Source organism: Myotis myotis, unplaced genomic scaffold (genome assembly GCF_014108235.1).
Source record: "Myotis myotis isolate mMyoMyo1 unplaced genomic scaffold, mMyoMyo1.p scaffold_m19_p_3, whole genome shotgun sequence".
Lineage (NCBI taxonomy): Eukaryota > Metazoa > Chordata > Mammalia > Chiroptera > Vespertilionidae > Myotis > Myotis myotis.
The window spans coordinates 110,383,448-110,397,600 of record NW_023416335.1 but is presented as its reverse complement, the minus strand read 5'-3'; the positions used below and the strand labels follow the sequence as shown (position 1 = coordinate 110,397,600).

The 14,153-nt window shown below is 39.5% G+C and overlaps 1 protein-coding gene across 10 annotated transcripts in view; it reads left to right on the top strand.

Moving 5' to 3' along the window:
* Positions 1-14,153, top strand: part of ZMYM5 (zinc finger MYM-type containing 5) — a 60,370-nt gene that overhangs the window by 20,800 nt on the left and 25,417 nt on the right. For 9 of the 10 annotated variants that reach the window (XM_036298734.1, XM_036298731.1, XM_036298733.1 and 6 more), the window contains one exon: positions 13,108-13,393. In XM_036298734.1, coding sequence (XP_036154627.1) covers positions 13,108-13,393 — 286 coding nt within the window. Of the gene's footprint in view, positions 1-7,562; positions 7,654-13,107; positions 13,394-14,153 lie in introns of all 10 variants that reach the window. The other variant, XM_036298732.1, reaches the window with a different exon arrangement.

The window sequence follows — 14,153 nt, the reverse complement described above, 5'->3', positions numbered from 1 at the left end:
GTACACCCAGTGATTAGACATTACAAAACTTATTAGGTTATCATCCCCCAAAAATCTCATACCCACCTGACACCATGCATAGCTCTTAGAATATTATTCCCTATGCTATAATTTCCATCCCCATTACTACTAGTATACTATAACTACTAATTTCTACTTCTAAATCCCTTCACCTTTTTACACATTCCCCAACCCACCCTCCCTTCTGGCAACCATTAAAATATTCTCTGTATCTTTGAGTCTGTTTCTGTTCTGCTTGTTAGTTTATTTTGATTTTTAGATTCAGTTGATGATACGTATTTATTGCCATTTTATTCATATTTTTTAATCTTTTTTCATATATATATATATATATATATATATATATATATATATAATTGATTTCAGAGAGGAAGGGATAGGTAAAGAGAGATAGAAACATCAATGATGAGAGAGAATCATTAATTGGTTGCCTCCTGCACGCCGCTTCTGGGAATCCAGGCCGTAACCTGGGCATGTGCCCTTAACCGGAATTGAACCTAGGACACTTCACTCCACAGGCCGACATTCTATCCACTGAGCCAGACCAGCCAGTGATCGTTTTCTTAAGGAAGACCCTTTAACATGTTATGTAATTCTGGTTTGGTGGTGATAAAGTTCTTTAATTTTTTTTTTTGTCTGGAAGCTTTTTATCTGACCTTCAATTCTAAATGATAGCTTTGCTGGGTAAAGTAATCTTGGTTGTAGGTCCTTGCTTTGAATATTTCTTGCCACTCCCTCTGGCATGCAAAGTTTCTGTTGCGAAATAGACAGTCTTATAAGAGTTCCCGTGTAAGTAAGTAACTGCTTTTTTCTTGCTGCTTTTTTTAAAAAATATATATATTTTTATTGATTTCAGAGAGGAAGGCAGAGGGAGAGAGAGATATAGAAACATCAATGATGAGAGAGTATCATTGATTGGCTGCCTCCTGCACACCCTCTACTGGGGATATGCCTGCAACCAAGGTACATGCCCTTGACCGGAATCGAACCTGGGACCCTTCAGTCCGCAGGCTGACGCTCTATCCACTGAGCCAAACCGGTTAGGGCTCTTCTTCATTCTTAAAATTGCTGTGGCTATTTGGGATCTCTTGTGGTTCCATATAAATTTTTGGATTATTCTAGTTCTGGGAAATACAACATTGGTATTTTTATACAAATTGCATTGAATCTGTAGATTGCTTTGGGTAGTATAGACATTTTATTTTTATTTTTTAAGTATATTTTTATTGGTTTCAGAGAGGAAGAAAGAGGGGGAGAGAGAAACATTAATGATCGGCTGCCTCCTGCATGCCCCCTACTGGGGATTGAGTCTGCAACCCGGCCATGTGCCCTTGACAGGAATTGAACCTAGGACCCTTCTGTCCACTGAGCCAAACCAACTAGGGGAGTATAGACATTTTAATGATGTTAGATTTTCCTATCCATGAGCATTTTTAAAAAATATGTTTGTTTGTTTGTTTCTTTGTTTGTTTTTAAGAGAGAGGGAGGGAGAGGGGGAGAGACAGAGAAACATCAATGCAAGATCATCTGCCTCCTTAGTGTCCCCGACTGGGCATGTGCCTGGATGGGAATCGAACCCCAACCTCTTAGTACATGGCTCAGCCAACTGAGCCATACCAGCCAGGGTTCTAGAAGCATTTTATATGCTTCCATTTATTTGTATCTTCAGTTTCTTCAATGTTTTACAATTTTCTGAGTACAGGTCTTTTACCTCCTTGGTTAAAGTTATTTCTAGGCATTTTATTTTGTTTTGATGTAGTTATAAATGGGATTGTTTTCTGCGTTCTGCTTTCTGACTATTAATTATTGATGTATAAAAATGCAACCAATTTCTCAACATTTGTTTTGTATCCCACTTTACTGAATTCATTTATTAGTTCTAGTAGTTTTTTGGTGAAATCTTTATTTAATTAATTTATTTATTTACTTTTATTTATTTATTTATTGTTAATCTTCACCTGAAATCTTTATTTAATTAATTTATTTATTTACTTTTATTTATTTATTTATTGTTACTCTTCACCTGAAGATATTTTTCCATTGATTTTAGGGAGAGTGGAGGAGAGAGGGAAAGACAGAGAGAAACATCAATGTGAGAGAAGCACATTGATTGGTTGCCTCTTGCACATGCTCAACCAGGGGCCGGGCTGGGGAGGAGCCTGCAACCAAAGTATGTGCCCTTGTCCAGAATCGAACCCGGGACCCTTTGGTCTGCAGGCTGATGTTCTATACACTGAGCCAAATCAGCTAAGACTTGGTAGAATCTTTAGGTTCTTTTTTTTTTTTTAGGTTCTTTATATACAGTATCTTGTCATCTACAAATAATAACAGTTTTACTTCTTTCCAATTTGGATTCCTTTTATTTCGTCTTTTTTTCTAATTGCTGTAGCTTAGATATCCAATAATATATTGAATATGAGTGATGAAAGTAGTGGACATTCCTGTCTTGTTTCTGATCTTACGGAAAACTATTTTAGTTTTTTCCTGTTGAATATGATGTTAACTGTGGGTTTGTCATAAATGGCCTTTATTATGTTAAGGTATGTTTCTTCCGTTGCCACTTTGCTGAGAGTTTTTATCATAAATGGGTGCTGGATTTTGTCAAGTGCTTTTTCTGCATCTATTGATATGATCATATGATTTTTATCTTTTATTGTGTTTATAGACTATATCACATTAATTGATTTGCAGATATTGTACTAACCCTTGCATCCCAGGAATAAATCCTACTTGATGGTGGTATATGATCTTTGTAATATACTGCTGAATTCAGTTTGCTAATATTTTGTTAAAGGACTTCGGTGCAGGTCAACGTCAGGCATGCTCATGACAGGCCTTGGACTACCTGTTTGTTACAAGCTACAAAGCAATCCACCATTTGTGGCTGCCTCTGCTGGGCCTGGGTGTTGTGGGAGGGACCAAGCTTGTACCAAGGCTGGCTTCCACTGATACCTAGCCTGTGGCAAGTCAGTAAAAGGCCCAAGGCACCTGGAGATTTTCCTCCGCCTATTGGCTGCCTGCTAGGTTCAGTCATTGAAAGAAGTTCTGGGGGTACACAAATTGAATGCAGTTGGTTCTCAGTGAGTCACCAGGTGGGGTGAGTATTGTTCACCAGGCTGATGAGTTTCAAACTCAATGCTCTTGCAGGGTCTGAGGCCACTCAGCAAAAGTCTTAGTGTAGCCCTGGCCACTAAGGTTAGAGTGTCTGCCCATGGACGGAAGGGTCACAGGTTCAATTCCTGGTCAAGGACATGTACCTCGGTTGCAGGTTCCTCAGCTCCAGTTGGGGTGCGTGTGGGTGGCAAACAATTGCTGTCTCTCTCTTACATGGATGTTTCTCTCTCTCCCCCCTCCTCCCTTCTTTTCACTCTCTCTAGAAATTAATGGAAAAATATCCTGTGGTGAGGATTTAAATTAAAAAAGTTTTAGTGTATACTGAGGTCAGCTGCCCTGGGTCCTGGGGATCTTTGTGGTGGGGCAGGCAGGAAATTGTTAGGGTGAGGCCAGTAGAGTTCATCAGCTAAAAAATTAAAATTTGGCCATGTGGAGGAAGTGCTCTGCACAGGAATGGTAGCACCAAATGGAGGATTGCAGGGAGGTGGGGTGTTGGGGAGGGGTGTTGGTGGAGGGAATGACCTCCTTCAGAACCTTCCATGAAAGTCTGTTCTTCAGGGCTTCAGCTTAACAGAACAGAGCTACAGGGAGTAGGGAGGGTAGAGCGGTAGGGATAGTGCATCTTTCCAAGCTGAATCAGCATGGTGGGGTGTGATCCACCCAAGAAAGATTGTCTGTATGTATGTCTGTCATGCGTGCAAGCCCACACAGTGTGGGAGAGGGACTCAGTACAGGGACATTGGCAGCTGTCCCTCTTACTTTTTCTTAGAGGCCACACAACTCAATCCCTCCCTCTATGACTCTGGTCCACTCTGTGCCATTCTTCCTCTCCTAGAGCCCAGGGTGAGTGACCATTAACAAGATTTTGTGCATTGGCCCTTTAAGAGAGTACCTGGGTTTCTCTCAGACTCCTGTCTTCTGGCTGAGGGAATCCCCACTGATTTTCTCAGCAAATATGCAGGCTTCTGTTTCTGGTACTGGTGTTCTGGGTCAGGGAATCTGCAATGGTGTTGAGACCCCTAGCTCCTGAGGGGGTCCTTTGCAGCAGAGATATCCCTCTGGATTCTCAACTGTCTCACATGGGTATAGAGACAGTCCTTTTTGCATCTCCAACCTTCCTGCCAGCCTCAAGGTGACTGTTTCTGTAAATCCTTGGATATAAAATTTCTGTTCAGTTAGTCTTCAGTTGGTTATTCTGGTTGATTATTCTATAATTTAGTTGTAATTCAGATTTTTTTCTGGTGAGGAGGTGAGTGTGATTTTCATCTACTCTGCTACCATCTTGGATCCTTCCCTTCCCTCATCAACCTTTAGGGCAGACTATTTTTCAGTGAAAATTTTCTGCTCATCACATTTTCATATCAACCGTAAAAAACTCAACATAGAAAATACTTAACCTTAGAAATTGTTCTTGTATCTAGGTTGTATTTTTATTGCATTCTAAAAATTTCTATGGTGCTGATGCTAGCGAGTTCTTCTGATAATAATAGACTAGATAATTCCTATCCCTCCTGCAGAGAATAATCAGGGGAAAGAAAAGACAAACTATATCTATTGAAAGCATTGTAGAACTAAAAATAAAATGAAAAAAAAATAGGGTTTTAGGATCTGAGAGAAGGATTCTTAGAGAAGTAATCTGCTACTTGGGCCTGCTTTTCTCTTATGGGCATGTGTTCATTCCCAGTAAAGGCTGCTGAGACAGCTGAGAATCTAAAAGGAGCTTTTAGCAGAATCAAAGGGGCACACAAAGAAAGATACTGGTAAAAACAACAACAACAACAAAAACTTTAGATTGGGATGCTAACTAATATAAGCCAGAGTTGTTGTTGTTTTTAATCTTTATTGTTCAGATTATTACAGATGTTCCTCTTCCCCCCATAGCTCCACTCCACCCTGTCCTCCCCCCCCACCAGGCCCTCACCACCACCACCCCCCCACTATCCTCATCCATAGGTGTAAGCTCTTTGTCCAGTCTCTTCCCACATCCTTCCCCCCAAGAATTGTCAGTCCACTCCCTTTCCATTCCCCTGATTCTATTACATGTCGCAGTTTGTTCTGTTCATCAGATTTTTTATTCATTTGATTTTTAGATTCACTTGATGATAGGTATGTATTTGTTGTCACTTTGTTGTCCATAATTTTTAATCTTTACCTTTTTCTTCTTCTTCCTCTTCTTTTTTTAAAAAATATATTTTTATTGATTTTAGAGAGGAAGGGAGAGGGATGGAGAGATAGAAACATCAATGATGAGAGAGAATCATTGATGGCTGCCTCTTGCACGCCCCCTAATGGGGATCGAGCCTGCAACCCAGGCATGTGCCCTTGGCTGGAATCGAACCTGGGACCCTTCAGTCCTCAGGCTGATGCTCTATCCACTGAGCCAAACCAGCTAGGGCTTCTTCCTCTTCTTAAAGAATATCCTTCAGCATTTCATATAATACTGGTTTGGTAGTGATGAACTCCTTTAGCTTTTTCTTGTCTGTGAAGCTCTTTATCTGATCTTAATTCTAAATGATAGCTTTGCTGGGTAGAGTAATCTTGGTTGTAGGTTCTTGCTATTCATCACTTTGAATATTTCTTGCCACTCCCTTCTGGCCTGCATAGTTTCTGTTGAGAAATCAGCTGACAGTCATATGGGTACTCCCTTGTAGGTAACTGTTTTTCTCTTGCTGCTTTCAAGACTCTCTCTTTGTCTTTTGCTCTTGGCATTTTAATTATGATGTGTCTTGGTGTGGTCCTCTTTGGATTCCTTTTGTTTGGGATTCTCTGTGCTTCCTGGACTTGTAAGTCTATTTCTTTTATCAGGTAGGGGAAGTTTTCTGTCATTATTTCTTCAAATAGGTTTTCAATATCTTGCTCTCTCTTTTCTTCTGGCACCCCCATAATTCGGATGTTGGTGCGCTTGAAGTTTTCCCACAGGCTCCTTACACTGTCTTCATATTTTTGGATTCTTTTTTTTTCTTTACTGGTTGGGTGTTTTTTGCTTCCTCGTACTTCAAATCTTTGACTTGATTCTTGGGACCCTCTAGTCTACTGTTGAATCTCTGTATATTATTTTTTATTTCAGTCAGTGTATGCTTAATTTCTGACTGGTCCTTTTCCACTTTTTTGGCATTCTCACTAAGATCCTGAAGGTCTCACTAAGTTCCTTGGAGGTTTCTAGAAGATACTTGAGTAACCTTATAATTGTGGTTTTGAACTCTTTATCCAGTATTTTGCTTTAATTCATTTCTTTCATTTGTGACTTGTTTCTTTGTCTCCACATTTTGGCTGCTTCCCTGTGTTTGTTTCTATGTACTGGCTAGCTACTAAGTCTCCTTGAGTTGATATAGTGGCCTTGTGTGGTAGGTGTCCTATAGGGCCCAGTGGCTCAGCCTCCCCAGTTACCTGAGGTGGACACTCTTGGTGCACCTCTTCGTGGGCTGTGTGCACAGTCTTGTAGTTAAGCCTTGATTGCTATTGGTATCACTGGGAGGAATTGACCTCTAGACCAATTGGCTGTGGGGACCAGCTATATCTACAATGGAATAGCTGCTGTGCAGGAAACACCTTATGGGGCAGGACTTGCTTCATTGGGGCTTTGGTGCTCACTGAGTCTGCTCCTTGAATGTGTTGCTTATGGATGTGAAGAATTGTAATCTGGTATGGTCTCACACTGACCACTGGGTACACTGCCTCTTGGAATTCCAAGGAGGTGCAAGGTTAGCCACTGCCTGGGGCCACCCAGCAGGATCTGCGGAGACATCTGCAGATTCCTCCTCTTTGTACCGGGTTTGGAAGTGCCCAGATGAGGCCCAGCTGTGTAGCAAGGCAAGCTGCTGCTGCTGTTGCCTGTTTGACAGGTTTTAGGTTGAGAAAGGATAGGCCATTCATATGCAAAAGCCACTGCACACAGCTTGGGTGGGGATGTAAATTGGGGGGGCGGGGTCTCGGGGAATCTCCTGGGTGGAGCAAACAGCAATGGCTGCCAGTCAGCCCTGCACTGGAGAGGTCCCAGCGCAGGAAAAATTACAGCTGTTAGCACCACCGTCTGAAAGAAAGCCGCCCTCCCATTCCTGTCACAATGCCAGGTAGTGCAGTTTCTCCCCGTATGTTTCTGGGTCCCCCAGAGTCTTATCCAGAACTGGAGTTCAGAGCAAACAGGAGCTTGTATCTCCCACCCAATTAAAAAAGCAGTGCACCCGGGTGCCAGCCCGTTCCACGTCTCCGCACCTCCTACCAGTCTCAATGCACCTTCTTCTTTACCTCTTGTTGTAGAACTTCCATTCAGCCAGCTTTCCCATGGTTCTGGATGACAGTTGTTTTGTCTTTTAGTTGTAATTTTGATATGGTTGTGAGAGACAGAAAGTACAGGTGTTTACCTATGCCGCCATCTTGATTCCTTGGGAGTCATAAGCCAAAGTCTTGATTTTTTTTTTCCTTTACAGTTTTTCATACAAAGCTATGATAACCAATCAGGGATATCAGAAGATAAGACCAAATTACAGAATAACAAGATAAAAAAAGCAGACAATAGAGGTGAGCCCATAAGGGATCCAGATAATTTGATTATCAGGCACAGATTTTAAGAAACTGTGTTTGAACTTTATGATTGGGCACAGCTGAAGAGAGCATTAATGAACTAGAAGTCATGTCACATTATTATCCAAAATGAATCATAAAGAGCAAAAAGCTAGAAAAAATCAGAAAAGAATGTGAAAGAATGACACTTGATGAAAAGGACATGTAATTGATGTCCCAGAAAGAAGAGGAAGGAAATGAGGCAGAAGTAAAACTGAGAATTTTCTAAAATGAAGAAGAAATCTCAAGTAGGATAAATACCTAAGAAACCATTAAATGACAAGTACAGAAATCAGACAAAAATTGGAGGCATTCCAAATGTCTGTCAACAGTGGTATTAGCTACACATTGGATTACTCCAAACAATGAAAAAGAATGAACTACTCTGTGCAATTATTAGAATAAACCTAAGGGACAAGATGTTGACTTATGGAAACTAGACACAGAAGAGTACATATTATATGATTTCAAATGTGAAGATCAAAATAAGACAAAACGAATTTGTGAAGTCAGTATAGAGATGGCTTATGGAAAATTAGGGAAGTTATTGAGTGGGAAAATACATAAGGAAAGCTACTGGGGTATTGGAAATTTTCTGTATGTTTATCTGGGTGGTAGTCATACAAGTATAGTCACTGTGAAAAAAAATTTATTGAGCTCTGCAAATTTATAGGATTTATAAACTTTATATGATATTCCTTTTTTTAAATTTTTTGAAATTGATTTCAGAGAGGAAGGGAGTGGTAGAGAGATAGAAACATCAATGAGAGAATCATTGATTCTCTGCCTGCTGCATGCCCCACACTGGGGATCCAGCCTGCAACCTGGGCATGTGCCCTGACTGGAAATCAAATCATGACCTCCTGATTCAAAGGTCAACGTGCAACCACTGAGCCACGCTGGCCAGGCATACATGTTACTCTTCAACAACCAAAAAACAAACAAATAAACAAAAAACACCTAAACATTGAATGAACTTGACCAACAGCCCCAGCACTAAAGAAATATGAAAAGGTTGTTTAGGCAGAAGAATTTAGGTGCAGTAAGAAATGAAGAATACCTAAAAGTCAAATAGTGGACCTAGTACTTCCTGTACTTTTGGGAAAATCACATAACTTCTAGGTCTTACTTTTCCTTTCATGTAATGAGGGATTTGGATTAAATAATATATTAGGCCTCCTCTCTTAAAATGTATTCTGGAGATAGGACATGGAAGAATTTGAGAGTTTAAGTTTAACCCGAACATACTAATATCAAAAGTAAAACAAAGTATTTGATGAATCAAGAAATTTGAAATTAGGAGGAATTAAATAATACAGTATAAACAGAAGAAAGTTTGCTTTATTTATGTATGCACCAAAGCTAAAGTAAAAATAATTTCAGGACTGACTTACTGTCTTAAAGAGCAGTATAGTTGATGTCTCACTTTCTATCGTTATATACAAATATGCCCCTTTTAAGTATAAGTCCACAAAATTAAAAAGCCCAATGTTTTTGTGTTAAAGATTCTTATTTCTCCCATTTAAAAAACATTTTTTAAATTGATTTCAGAGAGGCCGGAAGAGGTGGGAGTAAGATAGAAACATCAATGTGAGAGAATATTATTGATTGGCTGCCTCCCTCATGCCCTCCACTGAGGATCCAGCCCCCAGCCTGGTTCAAAGCCATGCGGGTTGGGCTTTTTCTCCCATATTAATTGTGATAAAGCACGTAATGGTTGGATATCCTTTCTTTTATGGTTGGATATCTTTATTTCTGTTTATTAAATCTAGTTTGTTATTGAGATAATATTCAAGGAAGTTTGATTCTAGGATGCAACCTATGTTTATTTATTTATTATTTATTGATTTGAGAAGGAGAGAGAGAGAAACATTGATTTGTTGTTGCACTTATTTTGGACAAAAAATTTGTTTTGTCCATTCATTGGTTGCTTCTTGTATGTGCCGTGACTGGAGATCGAACCTGCAACCTTGGCGTATTAGGATAACATTCTATCCAACTAGCTACCTGGCCAGGGCAACCTATGTTTATTTTATAGATGAATATGTAATTTCTGTTTTCTTTGGAGTGGTTGAGAATAATTTGGTTTTCTAAAGGAATGACTTAGAAGTAGAAAACTTCAGCAGTAAAGAAACTTCCTTTCTGAGTACTTGGCGATAAAAACTTTATTGGCATATTCTTCATATTAACCAGATTTCAACATGTGGAATGAAATAATTCCTTTGTTACTTGTTCTATTTTGGTTTTGCCTGTGAAATAAAAGACATCTGGAAATAGGACAAAGAAAGTTAGAAGCAGCAGGTAGGAATTCAGAAATGAAAATAGAATTATTAATGTTGGTAGTATTATATGAGGCCTTTAGAGCTGTGATAGGTGGAGGGGGCAATAGGCCTTGTGCTGATCACACAAGCTATTTTATTTATTTCGTTTTACTTTATTTTATTTTTATTTTTTGTTAATCTTCACCCAGGGATATTTTTCCATTGATTTTTAGGAAGTGTGGAAGAGAGAGGGAAAGCCAGAGAGAAACATCGATGTGAGAGACATCGATTGGTTGCCTCCTGCATAAGCCCTTATCAGGGCCGGGGGAGGAACCTGCACATACCATGATATGTGCTCTTGACTGGAATCGAATCCAGGACCTTTTGGTCCGCAGGCTGACGCTCTATCCACTGAGTCAAACTGGCTAGGGTCTAACAAGCCACTTTTGAATAGAGTCTCATTTCTCAAAGTTTCACATCCAATAAATGCAGGATCTCAGGCCCCTCCTAGGACCTAATGATTTAGAATTTATGTTTGATTCAAAGATTCCCAAATAATCTCACACATGTTAAAATTTGAGAAGCACTGTTACCTGTACATCACATTGTACAATTTTGAAGCAACAATAATATATTATTGGAGTCGGGCATATATAAAGGCTTTTTATGTTAATGCATATGAAATAATATTTTAGAAGGCTCGGAAGTAATTGTGGAAGGACTTGCTTTAAAATGTTCTGCCTAGCCGAAACCGGTTTGGCTCGGTGGATAGAGCGTCAGCCTGCGGACTGGAGGGTCCCAGGTTCGATTCCGGTCAAGGGCATGTGCCTGGGTTGCGGGCATATCCCCAGTGGGGTATGTGCAGGAGGCAGCTGATCGATGTTTCTCTCTCATCGATGTTTCTAACTCTCTATCTCTCTCCCTTCCTCTCTGTAAAAAATCAATAAAATATATTAAAAAAATAAATAAATAAAAAAAAAATAAAATGTTCTGTCTAGCCTGGCTTGTGTAGCTCTGTTGGTTGAGTGATGTCGCGAGCACCTAAAGGTTGCTGATTTTATTCTCAGTCAGGGTACATGCCCTGATTTCAGGTTTGATCCCCGGCAGCTGATCAATGTTTTGCTCTCGCATTGATGTTTCTCTGTTCTCCCTTCTCTCTCTAAAAATTAATTTTTAAATGTTAAAAAATAAATGTTATTCCCAGCATGGCCAGAATGGCTCAGTTGGTTGAATGTCACCCTGTGCATCAAAAGGTTGCTGGTTCAATTCCCAGTCAGGGTACATACCTGGTTTGTGGGTTTGATTCCCAGTCAGAGCACATATGGAAGGCAACCAACCGATGTTTCTCTGTCACATTGATGTTTCTCTCTCTCTCTCTCTCTCTCTCTCTCTCTCTCTCTCTCTCTCTCTCTCTCTCAGCATGTCCTCCGAGGAGGATTAAAAAAAAAAAAAAAAAGGCCCTAGCTGGTTTGGCTCAGTGGATAGGAGCTGTGGGCCAAAGGGTCCTAGGTTCGATTCCTATCAAGGGCATGTACCTTGGCTGCAAGCTCCTCCCCAGCCTAGGCCCTGTTGGGACGCATGCAAGAAGCAACCAATCAATGTGTTTCTCTCACATTGATGTTTCTCTCTGTCTTTCCCTCTCTCTTCCACTTTCTCTAAAAATCAATAGAGAAATACCCTCAGGTGAGGATTAAAAAAAGGGGGAGTGGCCTGATTGGTGTGCCTCAGTGGTTGAGCATCGACCTGTGAACCAGGAGGTCTAGGTTTGATTCCTGGTCAGGGCACATGACTGGGTTGTGGGCTCCATCTCCATTGGGGGGCATGTTGGAGGCAGCAATCAATGATTCTCTCTCATCATTGATATTTCTATCTCTCTCTCCTTGCCTCTCTGAAATCAATAGAAGTATTTAAAAAATAAAAATAAACTATATTAAAATGTTACATCTCAATTACATGTATTTCAAAGTATTTTGAAAGGAAATGTATTGATGTCTACATATTACTTGAAATATATAATATATTTCTAAGGATGTATAGATAGAAAGACGTGTTGAAGCAAAAGTAGTAAAGTAGTAATAGTAAAGTAGTGTGGAGGGAGGACAAAGAGGGTAAAGGGGGTCAAATATGTGGTGATGAAAAGAGACTAGACTTTAGGTGATGAGCACCCAATGTAATATACATATGTATTTTAGAATTGTATACCTGAAATGTATATAATGTTATTAAACAATGTTACCCCAAAAAATTTAATTTTAAAAAATTATAAAATGCTGTGGAATCTATTTGGTGTGCATATAAGAGTTAACTGTACAATTCCTTCAACTTCTCTATATGCTTTCAATTTTTTCATAGTAAAATGTTAATGGGGAAACTGTTATGAAAATGGAAATCATATACCACACTCTGTAGTTATCTTTGTATTTTCATATTTGCTTTATTTTATTTTATTTTATTTTTTTTTTTTTTTTTAAATATTTTATTGATTTTTTACAGAGAGGAAGGGAGAGAGATAGAGAGTTAGAAACATCGATGAGAGAGAAACACCGATCAGCTGCCTCCTGCACATCTCCCAGTGGGGATGTGCCCGCAACCCAGGTACATGCCCTTGACCGGAATCGAACCTGGGACCTTTCAGTCCGCAAGCCAACGCTCCATCCACTGAGCCAAACCGGTTTCGGCCATATTTGCTTTATTTTATAATTAATTGGTATTTTGTTCCTAGGGAAGAAAAAATGGCTAATATTTTTTGCAAGTGCCTTGTACCAAACATAAGGCTTTACTATTACACGTACTATAACACTTTCATGAGTTAAATAAGATTGTCAGTTTGTCGTTGAGAAAACCAAGACATAGTTTTATATACTTGCACAATTTAGTAAGCTCAGAGCATACCTTTTGAACCTGGGGAGTCTGACTTAAGAGTTGATGGCTACCAAATTGCACAATTCCAGGGCCAGTTTTCATCATTAGCACAATAGAGTATCATTCACTTAGAATACAAAGTGGGTAGTTCCCCTGGGATTGTGTAACAAGACTGCCTGGCCTTAACCACTTGCTTATATGGCTACCTCACTATTCTTAGACTTTTAAATATTTTTCTGATGTGAATTTTGAATTGTTCCATGACTTTTTCTTGTTTTTTATTTTTAAGATTCTTGGATCTCCCAGTCAGCATCATTTCCGCGTAATCAGAAAGAGCCAGGGATGGATTCTTTATCACCAGTGGGCTCACTTCCTAAACAGATTTGCCAGTCTTCAGCCAAACAGCAACTTACTAAACCAGCTAAAATCACTTGTGCACACTGCAAAAAACCTTTACAGAAGGGACAAACAGCTTATCAACGAAAAGGATCTGCTCACCTCTTTTGTTCTACCACCTGCCTTTCCTCCTTCTCTCATAAGCATACTCCAAAGAAACACAATGTAATGTGTAAAAAGTAAGCAGTACTTTTTCCATATGGTTGATGCTGACATTGTAAATGTATGTTCTGAATGTAATTGGAGAACTGCATAAATTCATGGGTAGAACTGTTGCAGAGGTGTCCTCAAGTTTATTGAGCTTGAGTTATCTTAGAGTTTGTCAGAGTTCAGAGTTGTCAGTGGGCTTATTTGAACTGCCCTTACTCTCAGCAGGAAAATGGAGTGTGGGTATGGAAATAAATTGACCCTCTCCCTGCCACCAACTCTGCCTCATCAGCCCAACCCCCATCTTCTTCAGTTCTACCAAGTTGCTAACACCTGTTGTTGTTTTTAAATCCTCACCTGAGGATATGTTTTTATTAATTTTAAAGAGAGAGGAAGGGAAAGAAAGAAACATCAATGTGAGAGGGAAACATCGATTGCTGAGCTTTTGTAGGCACCCCTGCCAGGGATGGAATCCACAACCTTTTCGGTGTATGGGATTATGCTCCAACTAACTGGGCCTTCCAGACAGGGTTTGCTACCACCTTTTTGATTGCTTCTAAAAGTCATCAGAATCTATGGCAAGGATCTTGTGATGCAAAATATTTTTATTTATAAGTCTTTTCTTTCTATTTTGTTTAGGAACTCTTGGTGATGAAACAAAAAAGTGGATTTTTCTAGATCCCCAAGTTATAGTTGATTTGTAGTATTAAATTATGAGAAAATGAAACTGTCCATTATTTTTCATATATTTAAAAATAAAATACAGTGTTGTTAAATTGTGTTTCTCCCTGT